The sequence below is a fragment of the Rhincodon typus genome, chromosome 8, assembly GCF_021869965.1.
Source record: "Rhincodon typus isolate 14 chromosome 8, sRhiTyp1.1, whole genome shotgun sequence".
Taxonomy (NCBI): Eukaryota; Metazoa; Chordata; class Chondrichthyes; order Orectolobiformes; family Rhincodontidae; genus Rhincodon; species Rhincodon typus.
Window position 1 is genome coordinate 40287917 of NC_063339.1, and position 26326 is coordinate 40314242.

The 26326-nt window shown below is 39.3% G+C and overlaps 1 protein-coding gene across 2 annotated transcripts in view; it reads right to left on the reverse strand.

Moving 5' to 3' along the window:
- map4k5 (mitogen-activated protein kinase kinase kinase kinase 5) overlaps positions 1-26326 on the reverse strand; it is a 77858-nt gene that overhangs the window by 29000 nt on the left and 22532 nt on the right. The window contains exons 8-17 of one of the 2 annotated variants that reach the window (XM_048599934.1): positions 25444-25505; positions 19146-19187; positions 18160-18202; positions 16131-16335; positions 8058-8146; positions 6626-6667; positions 4301-4385; positions 4109-4188; positions 3866-3926; positions 1809-1811 (exon numbers count right to left, since the gene is read on the reverse strand). In XM_048599934.1, coding sequence (XP_048455891.1) covers positions 1809-1811; positions 3866-3926; positions 4109-4188; positions 4301-4385; positions 6626-6667; positions 8058-8146; positions 16131-16335; positions 18160-18202; positions 19146-19187; positions 25444-25505 — 712 coding nt within the window. The remainder of the gene's footprint in view (positions 1-1808; positions 1812-3865; positions 3927-4108; positions 4189-4300; positions 4386-6625; positions 6668-8057; positions 8147-16130; positions 16336-18159; positions 18203-19145; positions 19188-25443; positions 25506-26326) is intronic. The other variant, XM_048599935.1, reaches the window with a different exon arrangement.

The window sequence follows — 26326 nt, forward strand, 5'->3', positions numbered from 1 at the left end:
GAAAGGGAAGGTGGGAGGAGGAGAAAGGGAAGGTGGGAGGAGGAGAAAGGGAAGGTGGGAGGAGGAGAAAGGGAAGGTGGGAGGAGGAGAAAGGGAAGGTGGGAGGAGGAGAAAGGGAAGGTGGGAGGAGGAGAAAGGGAAGGTGGGAGGAGGAGAAGAAGGTGGGAGGAGGAGAAGAAGGTGGGAGGAGGAGAAAGGGAAAGGGAAGGTGGGAGGAGGAGAAGAAGGTGGGAGGAGGAGGAGAAGAAGGTGGGAGGAGGAGGGAGGGCGAAGAGGGCAATAGTGCAGAAAGAAAAAAAAGTGTAAGTAATAGGCTTAATCCAAAATACCAGCCAAAATGAAAATGGAAATGGACACATGGAATCTGTATCGTGGGGTCATGGTAACACCTAATTTAGCAGCAACATGTTGTCACAATGTTATTTTCCCATGCTCTTCTCATATCTCTGCATATCCTTTTCATTGAATGGAGATCAGTACTGTGCACAATATGTTAGCATGGTCTGACCAAGGTCCTATACAAATTTAACGTTAACTTCTCAGCTGTCCAATTCTATTATTCTAGAAGTGAGCACCAGTGCTTACTTTCATAAAAGAAAACAAAAATTACATAATTAACCGGTGTTACTTTTTTTAGTGACTTGTATATCTGAACTCCTCGATCACATTGTTCCTCTATTCAATGTAAACTATTACTCATACGCTATATGGCCTTGTTTTTCATTCCAACAAAAAAAAACACCTCATACTTATACATATAATACGGCTATTCTACAAGTGTACAATATACAAGCTGGTGTTGATGGTGTTCATCATTATTAACAATACCACGCTCAACTCCAAGTTGCTCAGTATCCAAGTCAAACCTGGACAGATCTTGCAACTCTATATGCTCTCTATCACAAAGATCATCTATTTCTACCTTTAACATTGCATGTTTCCATCTCTGAATCAGACATTTGTCCTGAAACCCTTGATTACATCTCGTTTTCAGATTCAGCTATTTCAATCTTCTCTATCCTCCACTTAACATAAGCCTCTCATCGAAAAATCTGCTTCTTATATTACATTCCAAATTATTCTTGCTCATCAAACACCCACTTGTCTGGTGATCTACACCAACACCCAATTTCTCCCATGTTGCTAATTTAAATTCCTTCACATTTCCAACCTCATCCAATCCAACAAAAAGCAACTCTTCTAACCATGCCATCAACAGCATTAGAGCCCTCAGGGTCTTAGGGATCTGAAATTTCCTCATCTTTGCCACATTGTATGTTTTCCTTCTTTCAATTTGATTTTCTCCTCAACTTCGGTGGTTAACCACTCCTGGAATCCTCCTTCTTCACTGGAAGTTATCTTTGCTCTGAGCCATTAATTATTTTCTTTGCTACTAAACTCCTTCCCCAGTCCACTCAAGCCAGCTCTGCCCTCATTCTTTTGTTATTATCTTTATTCAAATTTCATAAAGTTGTTTCCAACCCAAGTTCCTCCCTCTCAAACTAAATGTTAAATTCCACCATGTTCTCATGACAGTTTCTTACGAGATTGTTTATTCTGATATAATTTATTAAACCTGCCTCAATACACATCACCAGATCTGAAATAGCCAAATCCCTGGTTGGGTCCACAACATAACTGTTCCAGGAAACAGTTCCAAATACACTCCAAATTCTTCCTCATGGCTTCCTCTGCCAATCTGACTACCCTAATCCATATGAAGATTAAAGTCATCCATAAAAGTGATAAAAATCCTGATAAAAACATAACTTAAATATCTTCAGCTTTGGTTTATATAATGTGTTTACCTTCTGCACGCAGTGAGCGGGTCAATTTAGACACAAAATGAAGCCATTATGGGAAAAGGAGAACACAAGAGGGTTGATTAATTTTTCAGAAGTTTAAACAAGTGTCTATTATGAACAACAAAAGGAAAGAACAGCTCAATGATTATTTCAGTTAAAACCTGATTTCAGTGCAAACGACAAAGCACATTTTATAGGATTGTAAAGACAATATAAAACTATTTTCGAAAATTATCAAGTTCAAATTTTCATCGTCCTATACCATTTAATACATACAAACATCTACAATAGACAACCCTCAAAAAGGATATTTGAGTTTAGAATAGCATTGTGCATACATTAAAGCATATTTATATGGTGCACCTGAAAAAAAACTGTAATATTCATTGGAACCATGCTATAAATTTACCATTTTAGTTCATCCAAACTACATTTGCCCACTGTTCTACATCAATAACGTACTGATTCATGACTCTTTTATTCTATGAATGATAATTAGGCAGTCTGCAAGGGCAAGCTGGTCAGTATTCCCAATTTTAAAATCCTCATGATGGTAACTAATTAAGATGATCTAGATTTGATCCCTGCAATATGTAAAATCAATTAACATCACCACATGAAGCAGTAGAAAGAATATGCAAACTTCAGAATTATTGGGTTTAAGAGGAGCAGTGGTTTGCTTTTGAAAAAAGGTAGAAGAAACAACAGTTCTGACTTCTATCCAGTGACTCGTGCCAGAAAGTGAAATTTTAACAGCGAATGATTTACATTAAGAGTCCAGTATATGTTGCAAAATTCAGTAATTTGTTTCCAATAACAATCCTTATTCCTGGTGTTTAAACAATGTAATTTGTCTTGGAAGTATGGTTCCAAGGGAGAAAGAGATTTTCAACATCGCACCCAAATGACCATTCTTGATGCATTTTGTTTCGATACAAGTTTAAACATGCTTAAACATGCATACTTTTCAAACGGCATCAATGGATAGCCATCAGCGTCAGGTGTTCAATATTTTCCCCCAGTTACACTAGGGAGCAAATCTTTATAACTAGTTCAGAGCAGCAGTAAAGAATGTAAGTGCTGGTTGAGATACGGAGGACAATAGTTAGTGACATTCGCGATCAATAATAGTTTCAGGTTTATCGTTATACTCTTAATTCCACATTTTTACAATTGCATTCAGATTCCAACATGTTGGGATTCAAAACTACGTCTCCAGAACATTATCTAGTTTATGGATTAATAATCTCGTGATAATACTAGTAGGCCATCACCTATTCACACTACTGAGTAATTTAAGTTATTTCAAAATATAAAATTCCTTTTGGCACTCGAGAACTGCAAACAGTCAATAAAGGAGCTACTTTACAGTCACCACAAGCAAAACAACAGGACTGAAATTAGAATATAAAAAAGTACAGGATGGAGGCCAGAATACCAATGAGAGTCAGATCTCCCCAGTGGCACCCAAAGATTTATGTGTTCTAAATCTTAACTAGGAATTTTGCAAACGTCACTTGTTTTAAAGCAACCAGCAGATGCTTTATGCTGCTAAATTTTTTTGATACTACTTGTATTATCTCTGACTATTGGGTACCTATACAAACTCTTAGAGTCTGTGTCCTTTCACTAGGTTACCACTCTCCTTGGTTTCTTGAATCCCTAGTTCATCCTTATCTTGGAGTAATGTTTACACACTGTTCAGTACGGTCATACTTTATTTACATTTCTACTTCATAAGTTACTGCAGCTGTGTCTTAATTTTCTCTTTTGCATAATTATCTCTTCTGCTATTTTTCACTTCTATTGTCAGAGCAACATCAGCTTTAATCATCATTTTTATATTCTATTATATTGCAATAATAACATAGGAAGATTAAAACTCAAAAGTCATCACAACAATTAAAATTGATTTTCAATTTGCCACGTTCCCATGAAAATAAATTAAAGTGTGTCTACAATATTGCTTGTTACACCTATTGACTGGCAACAAAGTGAAGTAAATTTTCAAAAGCAAAGTTCAAGTATTATTCTTAAGACTTGACCAAATGGATACATACCTGATAAAGACATTAAAATATTATTGATAACGTACAGCCAGGTACATCGCCTGGGAAAAAGCTGGGAAAATACATTTCAATTAACATCCGTTAAAAACACTAAGTTAAATCAAAGTTATTCCAATAGATTTCCATTGTCATTACTCCACTTGTCAAAACAGAATCCTAGAGTTCAGTGTTACAGTTCTGACAATGCTACAATTGCAAGAAAGACCAGATAAAATCCATGTTCATTATGCTTACTTGTTCCATTGAAGCTTCGTGCAGCTCATTCAGATTTAATGTATAAATGCCGTCTTCAGTTCCAAATATTAAATATTGGTCTAATTTAAAGAAAAACAACGCCAAAGTTAATATTTCATTGGAAGAAATACTGTGTAACATTTTTTTGTAAATAGCTTCAATGTGAAAGCAATTTTTGCTTAATAGCATTACCCTTTGTTTCAGGGTGTATCCAAGATGTTGCACAACTTATCTTCAAAGGACATCCATCAAATACCTTTGTAAAGCAGGCACCCATCTATAGGTGGAGAGTTTGAACATTCAAAAATGTAGTTGTTAGTTTTGCAAAAACTGAACACTTTCCAAGAAAACATTTGAGAATCAACTTGTTCCGACTTGAAAAATAACCTATGGTACAGAACCATTGTTTAGCATTTGAAGTGGGTTCTAGAATCAAGGTACTTAAATATTAGTTGCTGAAAAAGAATATATAGACATATTGTACCTGCTTCAACTCCATAAAATAGGGGATAGCCATTCTCTGGTTCATGTCTTAGGGCAAAGCCTTGACTAGTCAACCGCCCAGTTTAAAATTTAAATAAATGTGGCCGTTAACAATCGTCATCGTTAACTGGTGCATTCTCCATGGTCTACAGGTGGCACACTGTAATGAAGTACAATTGTTCACGTTGGAAATTCGTGGTCACGGGTTTTGAGAGTCCTTGTGTGGTTGACGAGCCTGATCCTAGAGCCACATCTCCAACCACACTTGTCAGATGTTTCCAGGAGGTGGAATTGGCCCTTGGCCTTGACATTGCTGGCACTTCTTTCTCTGGTTTATTTTTTGTACTTGGTCTTGCCAACTGGTGTTCTCAAAGAGTTGCCTGTCATCATAAAGGAGGTTCCTCCAAGTCAGTTTCTTCTGAATGAGTGCCTCTCATGCATTGACATTCATGTTACATTTCTTGAGATAGGCCTTCAGTATGTCTTTTGGAACATTTTCCTTGTCCTTCTTTCATTCAAGTGTCTTCCTTGAGCTGGGCAAAGAAGATTTGCTTTGGCAGTCGGAACTCAAACACCCAGAGCATATGGCTGGCCCAGCGAAGTCGATTTTGGATGATCAGGGCCACTACACTGGTTCTATTTGCTCTTTGAAGCAATATGATGGTATGCCTGCCCTCGAAACTAATGCGGAGAGTTTATCTCAAACTGTATTGATGGTACTTCAAGTACCCTGAGGAGGTGTGAGAAAACATCCCATTTTCAAGGCAATGCCCTGATCAATCACAGTCCACTTGCCAAATGACCAGCACTATTTTCTCATCCAATATACTTGTTGTTTTCCCTTCTACTTTGGTATTTTTGCTGAGTGCAAATGAAAACTTCAACAAAATTTGTGTTTTTTCAGCAATGCTCAAGGTCTGTACTACCAAATAACTATAGTTATTACTATAGTCATTTGTATTATTTGGCACAAATTCAAACTCCACAAATATCTGTTATCATCAAAGATGGTAAGGTTAAGCAGTGGGAGCAGAAAGGGAACAAGATGTGTTAAACCTTAGGAAAAAAATATATTCTCGTCTTGCCATTGTCATGGACGAACTCAGACAGGTATTACTGCTGCTGAATAAAAACCGAAAGAACTGTGGATGCTGTAAAATCAGGAACAAAAAGAGAAGTTGCTAGAAAAGCTCAGAAGGTCTGGCAGCATCTGTGAAGAAAAGAAATCAGAGTTAACATTTCAGGTCCGGTGACCCTTCCTCAGAACCGAAAGAGTCAACAGACGCGAAACGTTAACTCTGATTTCCTTTCTTTACAGATGTTGCTAGACCTGCTGAGCTTTTCCGGCAACTTCTGTTTTTGCATCATTTCGGCTTGTGGTCCAGTACCTCTTCTCATTTAGGATGACAAGGGTAGATAGAGTTCATGTGGCTCCTATTCAGCCTTCAGTTGTACACATTTTTGGTTCATTAGTGAAAAGTTACTACAGCGTAAGGTAGTGGAAGGTGTATGCAGTTGTATTAAGCTGAATTCCTCCTTCAAGGTAAAGACAACTGGGAGAAATTAAACGGTGAAGTGTGGTAGCACACAGTCAATACAATAGCGGGTCCTAGCTTGAAATCCACAACTACAACTCAAACTGTAGTGTACTTGGACCACAGCAAAAAAAAACTTTTTTTTTTAAAAAAAAGTATTATGGGACAATTCTAGTCAAAGAGGTCATAGGAATGCTTGAGGAAAAGAAAAATGAACATTAATAAAAGTTAGAGCTAATCTTCAAAGAAGACACTTTACTTTGCAGAACGTACAATAGATATCGCACTGCCCAACGAAATACTTGATTAACATATACAGAGAAATAAAAGGAGGGTTTTGTGTTATCATACATTATCACAGAATATCAACAATATTATTAATCAATTTATATACCTAGCTTAATGACTCCAATAAAGTACCCATGTATTTGTCTGACTTTATCCTCAACCTATCACATTTGAGTGTATTAAGGGGATTATGCTTAAAAAATTGACTTACATGAACCTTTGGAGTTGGAGGAAGGCCATTGATTGCAGGCTTCTAAAAAAAAATGTCAATGTTGAACATCATTAAGAGGTTAAATTCAGTTATTTCAGCAAAATACAATTTAGTAGCATGACAAAAATCGCATATGATAATCACTTGACTCCAACACCTGTTATCCACAAAAGCTACCATTTTAACGTGTGAGAAGTTAAAAAGAGATTCAAAGTCATCTGACCTCCTGGTTTGCCGGGCTGTGGAGAGTACATCAACAAAGGTAATAGGTGCACTCTGGTGCCCATTTCAATCGGATCCAGAGTAAAATGAATTTAATATAACTATATATGTAAGATATATTGTCATAGAAATTTTATTTACATGTTACAACAAGCTTGAAAATCACAATGACTTCCATAGAAAGAGAAAGCTTCCTTGAAAATCACCTGTGGAATCTGAGGTACATTTCTAATGTGAATCTTCATAGTCAGAAAGGCTCTTGCAAAAATGCTGGGCTAGACCCAAACCTGAGGCCTTTGTCCTGAAACTGGCCTCTATGCTGTTTAACGTATTAGGCTGATTTGGGGTAGAATGAATGAAGGGGTACCTAAAATTGCACAGCCTTGCTCTTGGAGGCAGTGGCTAAGTGTAGACATGAATGCACAAAAAAGTGCATAAACTCATTGAAACCGTCATGCGAGTCAAGTCATCATAAACTTTAGCTCTGTTGAGCTTTAAGTTTAAAAATAAAACTTGGAGTTTGGAAAAATGTATTGATGTCAGCCTGCAGGCTATCATTACAGAATTTGTGCTGCATGACTGATCAACCAAACAGTGTGGTGTTTGTTGAATGAATATCTTGATTAACAATTTCGGGTGGTTACAGGATAGAAGTGTTCGCTTTCACAAAGGAAGGAATGGCATACTAAGTGAATGTTTGCAATTGTAAGAGATTAGTTCAAGGGATTTTGATATACTGAATACTATTTTGTAAGTCAATGACAGTTTCCTTAAAAATAATGTTTCATAAATAAGCACTTTACTTTAGGTCAGAATAGCTCCTGAGATCTTCCCACAGTAGACACTACATGAGTTGGTATGGAATAGGTAAGCGAAAGGAGTAGTATAGGTTGGCATGGATGAAGCATAGAATGAGAGAGGGGATTGGTAGGCTGTTTTCAGTTTTACATCATTTAAAACAAAATTAACCAAACAGTGCCAGTGCACAGGCAGTCCTTCCACAAAACCCACCCCAGTAACTGGCACGCTCCACACTCATTCCATGGCTACTCGGTTTGACTCCGTGTCACTTCTTCTGAGGTTAGATTTGCAGAATGAGGAATATCTCAACTCTGTGATCCTAACCCAGAAGCAAAATTCGAGGTCTAAATCTTCTAAGTAACAATGCAGGAAATACAATCAAATGGTTTGAAAATTACAAGGAACATACAGGAAATTCTCTCTTTTCTTTTCTTCGAGGTAGTGCTGGAGGATGCTCAGAAGTTCCACCAGTTAAGCTTGAAAGACTTCCAGTAACACCTGAAAATATACAAAACAACCAACAATCACTCTAAAGGCAAAAGGAAAGTAAATATATGCAGAACCAGCTCCACGAGAGCAAAATGCCACCAAAACATAACACTCCCTACATCACCTATATACACAATTCTTGTACAGTCATTAATAATATCTGTATACAACCATGACAGTGAAAGAAAATTAGCCATAGCTTGGAAGTGTTAAGCCACAAAAGTGTTAAAATAACAATCTCATGTTTAAGGCATTTTATCAAAATTCATTTTTCCGGTAAGACAGACCAAGTCTAAAAGTTACAAAATTGTTATTTTAAAATGATACCACTTCTAAATATATTCAATAGAAATTCAGAGATGCAGAGAATGAAAAGATTTAAAAGGAGAAACTGTTTTAGTCTGTTCAAAGTGGGTTACTTGTGACAGATGACAGTTCCAGCAATCTAAAAATGATTGCTAAACAGAAAATCACAAACTTTTGAAAATGTTAGCAATGCTAACTTGAAGATGTCCAAAAGGCAACCAATGGCAAGCACTGGAAATTCAGACTTTAAAGCATGGAAAACTTATTTTTCTAGGCATTTTTTCAATTCTCATTCACTGATTTTGTGGTGTTAATTTTGTTGGCTTCAAGACTGGGGGAAAAAGATTTTTTTTTGTTGAAGCACTGTTGAATAATGTGTGAACAGAACATTAGCTGGTGTCTGCAATGTAACCAACTGTCTGTAATTAAAGAATCAATAATTAAATTAAATTTCACTTGTCCCCCACAAAAGGTCTAGGGTGAGTTCCAAACTTAACATGATTTCACACCATCAACATTAGTTACTTCATTTCTTATGAGACATTTAAAGTTTGAGAGGATTTGTATCTCGGGTTGTGGATGAGATTGTAGACGCGCTCGTAAAGGCGATGGGTTTGGTTGCAAATGTTTCACCACCCCCTGCTAGTAACATCGTCAGTGTGCCTCGGGTGAAGTGTCCGTGTTCTGTCCCGCTTGTTATTTATATGCCTCGGTTTGCTGGGGTGGTTGGTATTACTCCTGGTTTTGTTTCTCAGTGGTTTGTACACAGGGTCTAATTCAATGTGTTTGTTGATGGAGTTCCAGTTGGTATACCAGGCCTCCAAGATTTCCCTGCTGTGTCTCTGTTTGGCTTGTATGATTATCCATGTTTTGTCCAAGTCGAATTCGTGTCCCTCATTGTTTGTGTGTAGTGAGATAAGTGAGAATTGCTCGTGTTTCTTGGTGGTTAGTTGGTGTTCATGTATCTGTGCAGTCAATTTTCTTCCTGTTTGGCCTACATTGTGTTTCTCAGTCCTCGCATGGTATTTTGCACATTACCCCAGCTTTGGCGGTTTTGGGTATGGGATCCTTTACGTTCGTCAGTAGCTGTCGTAGGGTGGTTGTTGGGTTTGTGGGTGACTCTGATACTTAGGGGCCCGAGTAGTCTTGTGGTCATCTCTGAAACGCCCTTGATGTATGATAGGGTGATAAGTCATTCTGGTTGTGTTGTGTCTTCCTATTGTGGTCTGTCTCGGAGGTAACGGTAGATTGTGCTTTTCGGATATCAATTCCTTTTGAAGACTCTGTATAAGTGTTTCTGTTTGGCTTTGCGTAGTTCTGGGTTGCTGCAATGTGTTGTGGCTCATTTAAGTAGTGTCCTGATGCAGCTCTGTTTGTGGGAGTTGGGGTGGTTGCTAGTGTATTAGAGTATCTGGTCTGTATGTATGGTCTTTCTATATATGCTAGTCTGGAGTTCCCCATTGTTTTTACATTCTACCATTATGTCCAGGAAGGGTAGTCAGTTGTTCTTCTCTTCTTTCGTGAATTTTATCCCAGTGAGGATGCTGTTTATGCATGGTGGGCCTCTTCCAGTTTAGTGTGTTTAATAATCACAAAGGTGTCATCCACATATCAGACCTAAAGTTTGGGTTGTATAATGGGGAGCGCTGTCCATTCTAACCTTTGCATTACTGCTTCCGCAATCAGTCCTGATATTGGGGATCCCATTGGCATTCCGTTGTTTTGTTTGTATATGTTGTCATTGAAGGTGAAGTGGGTTGTGAGGCACAAATTTAGTAGTTTCACGGTGGTGTCCTTACTGATGTTGCTGGTGTCCTGGGTTGTCTGCTTATTCGATTTGTCTAGCAGTGTGGTGATTATTTCTTTGGCTAGGTCGATGCTTATGGATGTAAATAGTGCTGCTATGTTGAAAGATATCATCTCTTCCTCATCTATCCCAGTGTCCTTGATGACGTTGAGGAATTCTCGGGATGAGTGGATGGGGCAGGTAGTATTGTCCACTATGTATTTCAATTTCTGTTGTAGTTCTTTGGCAAATCTATATGTTGGCGTTCCCGATAGTTAGACAATGGGTCTGAGGGGGGCCCTTGTTTGGTAACCCTTGGGAAGTTGGTAGAAGCGAGGTGTTTTGGATCCCCCGGCTTTATTTTTTGTTAGTCTGTCTTGCTGACGTCTCCAGAGTTGTGTAATTTCTTCAGGATCATCGTAATCTGGTTTCCTAGCTGTGGTGTCAGGGTCTATCGCCATCTGTTGGTAGGTAAGTTCTATTGAGGATTACTGTCACGAGTCCTTTGTCTGCTGATAAGATGCAACGTTCCTGTTTTTCTTGAGTCTTTCCAGGATTTTCCATAAGGTGATGAATGTATTCCACCTTCCTTTTTTGCTCAGTGTTGGGACTATCACAGAACACCAATGAAAAATCCCCAATATCAGGACTGATTGCAGAAGCAGTAATGCAAAGGTTAGAACGGACAGCGCTCACCACTATACAACCCAAACTTTGGGTCCAATATGTAGGTGACACCTTTGTGATTATTAAACGCACTAAACTGAAAGAAACGGACTTACACATAAACAATATCCTAACTGGGATAAAATTCACAAAAGGAGAACAACCCTTCCTGGACATAATGGTAGAACGCAAAAACAAAGGAAAACTCCAGACTAGCGCATATAGAAAGACCACACATGTGGACCAAATACTCAATTACACTAGCAACCACGCCAACACCCACAAACGGAGCTGCATCAGGACACTATTTAAACGAGTCACAACCCAAAACTAAGCAAAGTCGAACAGGAACACTATATGGAGTCTTCAAAAGAAATGGATACCCGAAAAGCACAATCCGCCATTACCTCAGAGACAGCCCACAACAGGAAGACACAACGCGACCAGAATCAGTTATCACCCTACCATACATCAAGGACATTTCAGAGATGGCCACAAGACTACTCGGACCCCTAGGTATCAGAGTAGCCCACAAACCGACAACCACCCTACGACAGCTCTGACAAACGTAAAGGATCCCATACCCAAAACCAGCAAATCCATTGTAATGTACAAAATACCATGCAAGGACTGTGAGAAACGCTACATAGGCCAAACAGGAAGAAAATTGACAATATGGATACATGAACACCAACTAGCCACCAAGAGACACGGCCAATTCTCACTTGTCTCACTACACACAGACAAGGGACACGAATTCAACTTGGACAGAACATCGATAATCACACAAGCCAAACAGAGACATGCCAGGGAACTCCTGGAGGCCTGGTATTCCAACCAGAACTCCATCAACAAACATATGGAATTATACCCTTTGTACAAACCAGTGAGAAACAAAACAAAGAGGAAAACCAATCACTCCAGCAAACCGAGGCATATAAATAACAAGCGGGACAGAACACTGACACTTCACCAGAGGCACACTGATGTTACCTAGCAGGGTGACGAAACGTTTGCAACCAAACTAACTGGCTTGATGAGCATGTCTACAACCTTATGAGACATTAAACATATTTTCTGGGGAAAAGCCGAACCATTCCCAATCCACCTCCTCCACCTGGCCAGGCTGGTCCTCAATTTGAATAACTTTAACACCTCTCACTCTCTTCAGATGAAAGGTGTGGTCACGGATACGTAAATGGACCCCAGTTATGCCAGTCTCTTTGTGGGCAACATGGGACATTCCTTGTTTCAGTCCTAGTTGGGCACCCACCCACAACTTTTTCTCCAGTACATTGATGACATCGTTAGTGGAGCTTTCCCCTCTCGTCCAGAATTGGAAAAGTTTATCCATTTTGCTTCCAATTTCCATTCTCCTCTCACCTTCGCCTGGTCCATCTGAGTCCTCCTTTCCAGAGACAGGCTGGCCACCAACATCCACTACAAACCACCAACTTCCACAGTTACCTCGATGATACATTCTCACATCTTGCTTAAAGTAAAGACTCCATTCCAATCTCCCAGTTTCTCAGTCTCCATTCCATCTCTTCTGATGCCAGCTTCTATAAAAGGGGCCTCCGAAACATCCAGCTTCTTCCTCAAACAAGGATTCCCCACCACTGTGGTTGGCAGGCCCCCCAGCCACGTCTAACCTGCCCCCTGCACTTCATCCCCGACTCCCCTCTCACAACTATGATAGGGGCCTCACTCCCCTCACAACTGTGAGAGGGGCTTCCTGGTCCTCACTTACCACCCCACCAGCCTTCACATCCAAAAGGATCATTATCCATAATTTCCACCACTTCCAGTGGGGTGCCACCACCAGACACATATTCCTCTACCCTCTCATCATTCTTCCAAAGGGACCATTCTCTCCAGGACACATGGGTCGACTTAGAACATCTCCCACATTCCCATTGCACCTTCCCATGCAATCACAGAAGGTGCAACACCTGTCCGCTTACTACTTCTCATCTCACCATCCAAGGCCCCAGATACACTTCCCAGGTGAAGCACTGATTTACCTTCAATCTATTCTACCCTATTTGCCGCTCACAATGTAGTCTGCTCTACACTGGGAAGACAAAACGCAGACAGAGACCACTTTGCAGAACACCTATGTTCAGTCTGCAAAAGTGACTGAGCTTCCAGGTGCCTGCCATTTTAACAAACCACCATGTTCCCTGGTCAACATCTGTCTCAAGCTTGCTGCAGTGCTCCAGTGAAGCTCAACACAAGCTGGAAGAACAGCATCTCATTTTCCACTTGGGGACCCTGCAGCCTTCAGGATCAATATCAAGTCCAATAAGTTTAGGGCCTGAGCACTTCTTGTATGTCTTTACTCCAACCCCCAAACATCAGGCCTTGTCATCACATTGGCTACTACCACAAACAATCCATTGTCAGCCACTAATAACCTCCATTAGCAGCTACCGATTCCCCCAGACTGACCTTTACCTACTCCTCTGTCTCTCTCTCTCTCTCTCTGGGCTCCATCTCCATCTATCATTACTCCTCCCCCAACCCCATCTTCAGCATATATACCAACCTTTTCCTAGCTATCAGTTCCATATCTGCTCTGAAAGAGTCACTAGACCCAAAACGTTAGTGGTGCTTTCTCTTCATAGATGCTACCAGACCTGCTGAGTTTTTCCAGCAATTTTTACTTTTGTTTCTATTTCCAGCATCCATAGTTCTTTGGAGATAGCAAGAACTGCAGATGCTGGAATCAGAGCTAATAAAAAGTGTGGAGCTGGAGGAACACAGCTGGTCAGGCAGCATTAGAGGAGGAGAGTCGTCATTTCGGGCCCAGACTTTCATCAGTCGTGATCTAGTGTCTAGGCCCGAAACGTTGACTCTCCTGCTCTTCTGATGCTGTCTGACCTGCTGTATTCCTCCAGCTCCACACTGTATTGATCCACAGTTCTTAGGTTTTTTCAAATTAATTTTTGATTAGTCAATGTTAAGTAAATATCTCAATCTGATGCAGATTTTTTTCAATTTAATGCGAATGATCAACCTTAGAGTTATTGGCTGACAGTTATCTTTGATAAAAATGCTTTTTAAAAGAGATGATTCTATTGCTCACTCCCGTACAAATTACAAATGCCAATGTTTCTTTTTTCATTGTAAACATTTATCGGTACATTAGAGACAAAACTTTTTCATTTGTGTGAAGAGGAGTGGTGGTGTCTCATTTAGATTATCTGAGGTGGACGAGTTGGCCAAGAACGTGAGCCACCAATACAGCCTTAAGAACACAGAACAGTACAGCACAGTACAGGCCCTTCGGCCCACGATGTTGTGCTGACCTATTATCCTACTAAGATCGATCTACCCTGCATACCCTACATTTTACTATCCTCCATGTGCCTATCCAAGAGTTGCTTAAAAGTCTCTAAAATATCTGACTCTGCTACCACTGCCGACAGCGCATTCCACACGCCCACCACTCGCTGTGTGAAGAACCTACCTCTGACATCTCCCCTATACCTTCCTCCAATCACCTTAAAATTATGTCCCCTCATGATAGTCATTTCTGCCTGGGGAAAAAGTCTCTGACTATCCACTCTATCTATGCCTCTCATCGTCGTGTACACCTCTATCAAGTCACCTCTCATCCTTCTTCGCTCCAATGAGAAAAGCCCTAGCTCCCTCAACCTTTCCTCATAAGACCTGCCCTCCAGTCGAGGCAGCATCCTGGTAAATCTCCTCTTCACCCTCTCTAAAGCTTCCACATCTTTCCCATAATGAGGTGACCAGAAACTAACAATATTCCAAGTGTGGTCTAACCAGAGTTTTATAGAGCTGCAGCATAACCTCGCGGCTCTTCAACTCAATTCCCCAACACACCATCTGCCTTCTTTACAACCCTATCAACTTGGGTGGCAACTTTGAGGGAACTATGGGCGTGGACCACAAGATCCCTGTTCCTCCACACTGCCAAGAATCCTGCCATTAACTTGCATTCCACAGAAGTTGTATTATTGGACAATCTCAGCACAGCATGGGATGTTTGATGTCACAATGATTAAGAAGTGAAACTATCAGACCTGCTATGTGTGATATTATAATCCAAAACTGACTTTGATATTCCTGCTCCGTGCACTTCAATAAATTTGTGAATTTCCATAGCTATTCTAATTCAAAAGTGTTAGTTTATTCTTAATTTCAGAGCGTTTGAATTGCAATATTTATTCCTAGAAAGAGCAATCTGCATGTGCAAATACTCCCTCTTTGACATAAATAGAAATCAATCATGCAGGACTCTGTTGGATAAGAGAGTTATTAAGTCCTAGCTGTTGCAATATCCTTAACAAAATTTCAGTTTGATTAGAGATTGACATTTGAATAGGAGAGACATCAATAGTCTAATTACAATGTGCCATTTCCTTGCATTTACTTTACTTAACATATTCACAGGCCCACATAATTGTGGTTTATCCTCACATTGCTTCTGTAAGGATATGTTGCAAATTAATGTAGGGAAACCAGCAATCGCCATCTAGCAATGGTTTCTGAAGTCTACACAGGGTACACATCCTAAGAATGCGCTGATCCAAATGGTATACAGAATCAATACCACCAAAATACCATCAGCATGAACAACATAATCAGATAAATTAAATCCCATGTTTGCAACAGGGAATAACAAGAAATATTTAACCTAGACTGTGTGGCTTTGGGGATGCAAGGTAGAGAGATAAAGTGTGTTGGAGATGCAAGAACTGCATATTTTGGAGTCAGTGTTAACACAGTGTGGAGCTTTTTTGATGAGGGCATCACTGCTAGGCAGCATTTATTGCCCATTCCTAACTGCCCAGAGGGCAGTCGAGTTAACCACATTGCTGTAGGTCTGGAGTCACAGGTAGGCCAGACCAGGTAAGGACGGCAGTTTCCTTCCCTAAAGGACATTAGTTAACCAGATGGGCTTTGCCAACAATCGACAATGGATTCATGGTCATCATTATACTCTTAATTCCAGATATTTATTGGATTCAAATTCCAACATCTGCCGTGGCGGGATTCGAACTTGGATCCCCAGAACATTACAGGGTCTCTGGATTAACAGTCCAGTGATGATACCACTAGGCCATTGCATCCCCTAGCTGGAGGAACACAGCAGGTCAGACAGCATCAGAGGAGAAGAGTCGACGTTTCAGGGTCAGGACCCCTCAGCAGCATAAATTAATGTTAGTAGCACAGTGAGCCCTACTCAATATTTAATTTCATTACCTAAGTCATTAGCTCGGATATCAAGTAATCCAGGGCTACTAATGCTACTGGGAAGGGATGTTTCAAGAATCTCTGATTGATACAGTGATGTTGGAGTGCTCTGTCTTCTTGGCACAGATGATGGCCCATTTTCTGTGCAAGGTTGCCTTTTGACTGTCTGTGACCTCTCTTCATCTGGAACATCGGAAGCACTCTGCATCCTTGGCTGAAACGGGAGAAACTGGTTTCAATAATATGAAATAGGAAGCTTCAGGTTAGTTTTCTTACTCCAATGTATTTCTAAACATGAACACTGCAATTTCAGTAACAGCTGATCAAGAATGTTATGGAAAAAGTAAAGTAATTTGAATTAACAGACAGAGCTTTCATTCTCTGCATGGGCATAAAACTGGCATGTCAAATGGGACACAAATTCAGAATCAGCCAAAAAGGAAACTAACAGGCAGCCAATTCAATTCTGTTTCGTGCTCTCAAAATTGACAGTTCTGCCCAAATTTTTTCAACAAGCATGAAGATTATTGAAAAATAAACCCATTACACACAGTCCTTTGGAACCACAAGTACAGACAATTAAACCTAATCAAGTTTCTATAAAGCTTGTATGCATGAATAGTGAAGGTAAAACTGAAGGTACCTTCAAAAGTAATTGTGTTTAATTGCTTCGTTAGGTAGAGAGAGCTATAAATTGCTAACAGTTATTGTGCTGTAATGATGATAGTGAAATCTTAAAAGAATCCTTAAAATTTACAGCACATTTACTGTCTTTTATAAAAAGCTGTTATGCCCTTACTCTGCATTTCCAATCTCCTTAATTTCACCACTGTAGTTTCAATACTCCTCTCAATTTAATATTCCCTTTTGCTTTATCCTACTTATCCTATATGGTCCTAAACAACCAGGGACCTTGCCATCGAGTGTCTCTCACCCCTTTCCTTTGCAGGAAAATATCTGCTCGGCATCCCATCTTCTCCCGAACTACCTCCCAATACTTTGGCATTGAATTTCAAGGATCTGCTCTCATCCACCTTCAAAAATTACATCTCAGCTTAAAACTCATCTTCCATTGTACTCCCAAGTGTTTCTGTGGTAGAGAGCTCCGTTCATTTAAGGATGATGAATATTGCAGGTTGAGGTGCACAGGGTGACAGGACAGAAAAGAAAATGTACATCTGTCAAAAGAAGTTTCCTGTTTTGTGAAGCAAAGCAATACCTGCATTTGTACTTCTTGCCATTCACTTTAATATTTCATAGAATTCCTACAGTGTGGAAGCAGACCATTCAGCCCATCAAGTCCACACTAACCCATCCGAAGAGCATCCCACCCAGACCCACCCCCGACCCTATCCCTGCATTTCCCACCCTAGATACTATGGGCAGTTTAGCGTAGCCAATCCACCTAACCTGCACTTCTTTGGACTGTAGAAGGAAACCGGAGCACCCGGAGGAAACCCATGCAGACACATGTAAACTCCACACAGACAGTTGCCCAAGACTGGAATTGAACCGAGGTCCCAGATGCTGAGAGGCAGCAGTGCTAACCACTGTACCGCCGCAAAGACCTTGGCATAATTATCTAAATCATACTTAAGTAAATTGTAAGATTCCTGCTGGTGTCAATCCACTACATATGGCTAGTGACCTAACAGGGAAGTTTAAGGGTGCCATGCAGAAGCTGTACAAACAAATTTCTACAAAGACTCAAATACTTTTTCATTCTGATGATTTGTGCATAGTGATTCATAATAAGTTTTGCTGCAGCTGAGATGCTGTAGTAATGGTGATGGCCCTTAAACTAAATGCATTAATTAACCTTTTAATTGTAAGCCTAACAGCCCACTGAAATTTTATTTTGACTACAACCATAGATCAGCTGATGCAGTGTAGTATTTCGACCAATTTTAGTTAAAAAGACACAAACAACCAAATTTGATTTTTACAATTCCCTTAGCAGGAATTACATCAGTTCTGTTCTTTGGGGAGGGAGGGAAAAAATAAAGAAAAAGAGTGAGAAAATTGTAAGAGTACTCACTTTTGGTGGAAGGGGAGGTGGAACTACTCTTTTAAGTGTAGACCTTATAGAAAAATACAAATTGTTTAACATGGTTCAAAAGGATACAATGCAGATACAACATGAAGATAAAAGTAATATTAAGATTTCACACATTAGAAATACAAGATTGACAAATGCTCAGTTCCCCAAGTCTTCAGGCAAATTCATTTCAGAGATAATAACTAAAAGGAATACAAACATTTATACTTCCTTTTCGGATACTCTTTTCTTAAGCTGTAATTCAAAGACAAAATCAGTCCCACTTTTATTTATTTGTTTCTTGCATGCGAGGATGACGCATGCCGAAAGGCCTTTCAGAAGGAAGTGGTGAATCATCTCCTTGACTCCAGAAAACCTTATGGCATGGCTACCCAGCTTTTATGGTCAGAGTTTCAGGCTTTTTTTCTCAGTGACTGTGAAAGCACAGGAAGATATTTTCAAGTGATGACGTGTGATTTGCATGTGGTGGTCTTCCCATGTGCCTGCTATCCTTGTTCTTTTGGATGGGTCAGTCACAGGTTTTGAAAGTATTGAAGATGTTTTAGACTGCATCAGTTAACATGTATGGTTCTCTCCATGCCTTAATCTGTATACTTACACTAAAGCATCTGAAACTATTCCCTACAATTCTCATTCCCCATTCTACAGGAGGTAAGCTAACATCAACAATGGCGTGACTAAACGGAGGTACAGCAAAATGCTGAAACAGGCTGATTTAAGATTTTCTACAATGTTCATAGGCTGATTTTGAAAAATGATTTACAGTCTTGTTTAATATCTGTCAAATTAATGCAACTCCTTAAATGAACCTTCAAATTTGCCATCCCACAAATACACAACAAATAGATAATTCGAATCAATTCATTGCATTTGCAACTTAAAACATTTCATGATTCTATGGAAATATTAACATTGTTAAATTTAAATAAATTGTGATGGATTACAATCCACACAAGGGCACTTACAGTTCATTTTCAAAGTCTTCGTCCAGGTGCGCCATGTGTCCCCTAAAAAAGTGATTCATAGCATTCTTTATAATGTGGAATGTTGTTAACAGAAAATAGATGCTTTGTATTGAGTGAAGCATGCATACTACCACAATATTAATGCATATTAAGTAAAAACAAAACTTAAACATACCTAATAATGGACTCAAAATATGGTGTATAATGGAAACTAAGACAGATGCATAATACTTCAATTTAAATTGCTTGGAAAGATTTCAAAGGGTGAACACAGGGAATATGGTTCTTAGATGAAGTCACAGAATCCTTCTTATGCCTCAAAAGTAAAATATGCAAGTCAAGATGCAGATTTGTTGGATAATGAGAAACAACCTATAATTATACCCTAACCCACGTGTACAGAACCTACCTGCGACTCTGAAAATTAGAAAGTAAACCCAGTTTTGTAAAACTTAACAATTCTCCTTTTCCCAGCTTTATGTTTTTTTTTTTTAAAAGATGTTGGTGAAACACGGTTTTTAAAACTTGATGATAATACTTTCTCACCATAACCCAATATTCTACTAACATTACCCTATCCAACAATTACATAACTAACTCAGGATCTACCCAATTGAGATCTGAAAAACATTTGAGATCACAATTTTGTATTCTACTACTTGGTATGATTTGCATTGCCTTTCCCATTATTTTTAGTGGCACTTTTTGTTAAACTAAACTTCTTGTTCAATATGGGGAGAGAAGGAAAATGTGATAACCATAATGCACTAGGTTTGTCAGCACCTTAAAACGTATGCAATTAGATCTCTCAAAAAAAGTTGAAAAAAAATTTAACAAATCACATCTACCACGAGGATGGTTCTAGATAAGAGTTTTGGGTAGGTCACTTGCAAGGAGAATAGAAACAATTGCAATCACAATATAGTCAATTGGGATGAATTTTTATTTAGGACAGTAAACACATGTAGTACAGCAGATGGAGACATAGTAGCTTAATCAGTAGCTACCAAGTTACCGTTGTTGCAATTCTTCCTCAACACATTTAAGAAGGCTCCTTTGGAATCATAACAAAAAGAGGGAAAGAGTTTGTAGAGTAGGATGCACAAGATGTGTTTCATGCCTGAGAAGCGTAAGAAACAGATTGCCATAATTGGAACTTAACTGCATACTACAGGTATATTAACAATAAATGGCAGTAAAATATAACTTTACCTCACAACTGGCATCCTCCATCTTTAACAGCATACAAAACTTAAGGTTACAGAATTATGCACATTAGAAGCATTTTTCACACATAATCCAAAGTTTGTTACAATATCACCATATCTCAATTATACAGCCAGAAAACAAGAGGCATTGGTGAAAGGGAGTGTTGACTAGTGTGCCTGAAAATTACTGTAAAGATTTCTTATAGTAATTACGGTCTGTGGGTCGAGTTCAAGTTCAGAGATCAAACAAAATTTGGGGAGATCTTGGATCCAAGAAGCCAACCAGAAGCGCACAAAACAAGCTAGACAGAATGTACAAGGCAGCAAAATTGGCAGATGAAGTATGAATAAGAATCAGAATAAAGATTCTGCAAATAAGAGAAAGAAAAGGCATGCGTTTTATAAATTGCGATAAGCATCTGAGGAAGAAGTTGAGATGCTTATGATGGCAACTCACAGCCCAAGTTATCTTCACAAAGGCAAACAATGACTGCTAGACAATGCAGTCAAAAGAATGATGTAGAAGCCCTGTTCAAACTGTATAGTTGCCTGATGATACCATATGTTGAGTATCGCAGCTAGTTCTGTTATCTGACAAAACAGTAACAAACTTGCACGACCACCACCGCGCCCCCCCCCACCCCCCACATCATACCTTCCTGTTACAATAATACCACAACAATTCATTTCTGCACTGAAACAGGTGCCAACTTTTGGCCGAGGAGGCATGCCAGGAGAAGCATTAGGCATACCTAAAAATAAGGTGTCAACCTGATGAAATTATAAAATGACAACATGCATGTCAAGCAGCACACAGACAGAGTTAAGTGATCCCACATTCAATGGATCAGATGCAAGCTACACAAGTCCTGCCCTATCCAGTTGTGAACAATGGTGGATGATTAAACCAACAGAAGGAAATACTGCAAATATAGTCTCATCCTGAACAATGGGGGAAGCCTGGACATCAGTGCAAAAGACAAGGCTGAAGCATTTATAGCCACCTTCAGCCAGAAGTGCAGAGTGGATGATCCATCTCAGTGCTCTTCTGAGATTCCCAATATTACAAATACCAACTTTCAAACAATTTAATTCACTCCACATAACATAATAAACAATGAAAAGCGCTAGGCACCGCAAAGAGCTGAAGACTTGTGCTCCAGAATTAGTCGCATCCCTTGGCCAAGCTGTTCCAGTACAGTTGCAATACTACCATCCATCTGGCAATGTGAAGGATTGGCCAGTTATGCCCTCTCAAAATGCTGGACAAATTCAACCCAGCCAATTATCACCCCAGTTTACTCTCAATCCTCAGTAAAATTATAGAAGCTGTGATTGACAGCACTATTAAGGAGCACATGCTCAACAATAAATCGGTTCTAACTGCAGAACTCAACAGGAAAAGTGACAGTGACTAAAGGAGCCCAGGCAAACCTCAAGTCGGGGGGATAACTCTACTGCTTTGTCTTATATAACGTGAACGAAGAAGCCACAGGACATCACTGCAGAAGTTCCTTAGGGGAATGCCCGAGGCCTAACCACCTTCAACTGCTTCAATAACCTTTCCTCCATCATAAGATTAGAAGTGAAGATTTTCACGAATGACTACACAATGTTCAGCATCATTCACACCACCTCAGATACTGAAACAGTCAGTCAGTGTCCAAATGCACAGATAAGTAACAAGGAAAACTTAAGCCACAAGTGCCAGACAATGACATTCATCAATGAGACAGAATAGCCCCTTGACGTTTAATGGATAATTCCCACTATCAACTGGAAAGTTACTACTGAACAGAAAAAGAACCGAACAAAGGCTTGAAATTCTACTCCATTAAACTCACGATGTGCCTATCCAACATCTACAAAGCACAAATTAGGACAATGAAGGAATACTCCCCACATGCCTGGGTGAGTCAGTTCCAACAACACAAGAAGTTTGACACTATCCAAAGGTAAGCAATTGTCTATAACGTGCTTTGGAAGGCCTTAGGATCATTAAATAAGCTATATTTTAAGCTCACTACCCTCTCTAGTGCCTCCATTTTCACTTTCAAAAGGTTAAGGAATCACCCTTATATCCATGCCCTTGGCAACAGAGGCATTTTATAATTTCACACAGCCTTCATATTAAATTTAAATTAATTACGAATTTACCATGGAAGGACAAGTGAGGTTCAGAACTAGTAAATGACAAATTTAGATCTAGTTTAAGGAAGCTCCCCTTTATCCAAACATCGGTCACCATTGGTGATCACGTGGCTTAATACAGACTAGCATTGAAACACAACGGACACATCATCTTTCCTTACAGCAAAAATGAATTTCAGATCTGTGTTTCTTCACCTTTCTGAACAACAGAGGTCAGTACATAAAGCTGTCTTGATATAACCAAAGTTTCAATGAAAATCATCCGTACTTGTGATGCTCTCTATGGAGAATTAAATTAAGTTTATTTAAAGATTGATCTATTCCTTTTTAACACAATTATTAATAAAGTTGCCACTGTCCCAGAGGACCATTAGCTATTCTCAGAGGAGAGTTTAATTTGAAGGTCACCATACCTCAGGTGAGGGGCAAGGTCGAGAAGATGGGACTTTCATGGTGACCTCAGCTGGTACAGGAATTGAACCTGCACTGTTAGCATCACTGTACATTACAAGTCAGCCATTCGGCCTACTAAGCAAATTGATCCCACAATATCAATAAATTGCATGCAGACTAGGGTAGATATTATAAAGTTCTTTATCATGACCAATCCATTAAGGATGTCTTGAGTGGAAAGCAGTCAACACCTCAAAATTAGCACATCTGCAAGGCTTATTTTGGCATAAAATTTTGCTACAGCAACTTAGCTTGTGTAAATTATGAATTCACAATTTATTTTCTGGAACTGACATTTAGCTCTTGTGTGAAGGAAAAATAAAGTTTTGCAAAATCAGGAAGGAAAGATCTCATCCTGAGTCAGACACTGCCTGAGTGAGTACACAGTTTGGGAATTTGGAGGCAAATTAGGAAATCGGTACAGAGCAGAAGAGATGTTTTTTAATTGCTTTTTTTGGCTTATAGTTTGTAAGGATTCTTTTAAAAAACAGAACAAAGGATTCAGCACAAAAGAGTGACATCGCAGACAAACTGCAAGTTTACTGGTTGGTGCTAGTTATTAATTTGACCATTATTGGTTATTTTCAGATCAAAGGTAAATAGGGGAAATGCTTACAGGCTACAAACTAAAGGATCAGTACAAAATTTTCAAAAAAATCAAAATTAGGAACCAAGTAATTAAAAGAGAGATGCCGGGCCAGGTGATGTGTTCTAACAACAAGATATGGGACCTGGTGGACCCCGTTGTAGTTCATAGTGACCACATCTGTAACAAGTATTGGCTGCTTGAGGAACTCTGGCTCAGAGGTGATGAGCTAGCATCTGAGCTACGAACACTGCAACACATCAGTGATTAACTATCTGGACAAATGAACTAACTGCATTGTTGCTAAGTTTGCACAGGACACAAAGATAGGTGATGGGACGTGAAATGTTGAGGAAGTGGGGAGATTGTAGAAGGACTTGTGTATGCTTGGCGAGCAGACAGAGAAGTTGCAGATGGAATACAATGTGGGAAAGTGTGAGGTTATGCACTTCGGTAGGAAGAATAGTGGCACAGACCATTTGCTGAATGGGGAACGGCTTCAGAAATATGAAGCACAAAAGCGACTTGAGTCCTAGATCAGGATTTTCTTTGGATTAACATGCAGGTTCAGTTGGCGGTTAGGAAGGCAAATGCAATGTTAGCATTCGTTTCAAGAGGGCTAGAATACAAAAGCACATGCACTGCTGATGCTGAGCAAGGCTCTAATCAGACTGCAGTTGGAATATTGAGAGTAGTTTTGGGCTCCATATCTAATAAAGGAGTCCCAGAGGAGGTTTACAAGAATCATCTGGGAATGAAGAGCTTGACAAATGAGGTGCAGTTGAGGACTCTGGGTCTGTATCATGTTTAGAAGGATGAGGAGGGATCTCAAAAAAACTTACAGAATACGGAGAGGCTTGAATAGAGTGGATGTGGAGATTTTCCACAAGTAGGAGAGATGAAGACTCGAGGGCACAAGTCCAGAGTGGAGGGACGACCCTTTAGAACAGAGTTGAGGAATTTTTCACCCATAGGGTAGTTAATCTGTGGAACTCATTGTCGCCAGGGCTGTGGAGGCCAAGTCATTGAGTGTACTTAAAAGATATAGATAGGTTCTTGATTAGTAAGGGGATGAAGGGCTATGGAGAGAAGGTAGTAGAATGGGGTTGAAAAATGTATCAGCCATGATCGAATGCCAGAGGAGACTCAATGAGCTGAGTGGCCTAATTCTGCTCCTATATCTTATGGTCTACATTATGGAGATTGTCACACAAATTATTCAATATTGTGAAATATAACTTCAAGACGAAACTTGAATCTTATGTGACCTGATTCACCCTTTAAGTTTCAAGTAGATGCTTCTAGATAATTATATTGTAAGAAACCTGGTCAATTTTAACTTCAATTAAACAGTTATTATGTTGGTATTGTCTTACAAGATGGATATGAGAGCACTTGAGCATTTTATATGCTGTTCCGTGTGTTACATAGTACTTAAAGAATAATTGTTAGTCCCGTGGCATGCCATCCCTGTCATGGAATACTGAAGTTGGACATCTTGATTTGTTGAAAACGAGATCTGATTACAGAAAAAAATTGCTCCACTGTGATAACAAGATTAAAAATGCTGGAATGGAACTGCAAAAGCGATTGTGTAATAAATCAATACAACATTAACAGTCACTTGTCATTAACGTTACTGACCAACATCCTCGTACATGGTTTGCCTAGGTAATAAAAGCTTCGAGCTGAAGGTAAAAAGCCAATAATAGCATGCAAATTATTTTCTAGCTTTCCTCATGACCTTGGCCATAAAAATGAACATTTTCTTGTTTCAATATGCATTTTTAAGACTCACCCACATTAAAAATCTGCACAAAATGATCAAGTGATGAGCCACAGCTCATGGAATATTATTCATTCTCCCAGAATAAGGATATTTGAAGTATCATTAACTTACTTGTTTCCTCCATCTGCAAATGAGCTCCATGATGACCCAAACACTGTTTCTTTGGTTACCTCCTGTGCAATACATTTAACAGAAATTTCTTAACGGATGATTTGTACAGCATTGCAATCTGAAAAACACACTTGTAAAATAAATGTTGAAAGGGATTGATCAAGTCTTGCACATTCCCATTATCAACATTAGATAATCACAATTACAGTTGAAAATACCCAATTTATCTAATATATAGGGACAAAGGGTAACCACGATAACCTAAGAATTATGACTGAAGTACAATAGGACCTTATTAAACAGTAAAGTACAGGGTATTTGATTTACCAAGCCCAAACATTACATTTCTAAACAATTAAGCAATTTTATCAACCTGCTTGTCGTGTTATACATCAACTGTTTTATGGAAGCCTGAGTAATAAATTCACTACTTGCTATGAATGAATTGTTACTTCATTACACGAACAAAGTACAATAAATTTCAATTTGAGTGTTCTTAAAAAAGGTCACATCGATGGTTTAATATGCTATTGTTAAAAAGCCCAAATGACCACAGCCTGAAAGAAAGTAAATAAAACCATTCAATAGTTTACAACCATGTGTGCTGAAGGTTTTCTTTGAGGAATCACCACACATGGCCTCAGTGATCATTAGACGTTTTTATGGTCATCAGTAATAACATCTCTGAACAGGCTGATTAGAAAATACCTATAAACTAAGAGAAACATTAGGCTAGTCACACAAGCTGCTCTACCACACACTAAGAGCCTAGCAGATCTGATTGTAGCCTCAAATCCAAGTCTTTCTACCCACGGTAACCTTTGAATCTCTTGATGGTCAAGAATCTAACTACCTCCATCTTAAAAATATTCAACGACTCTAA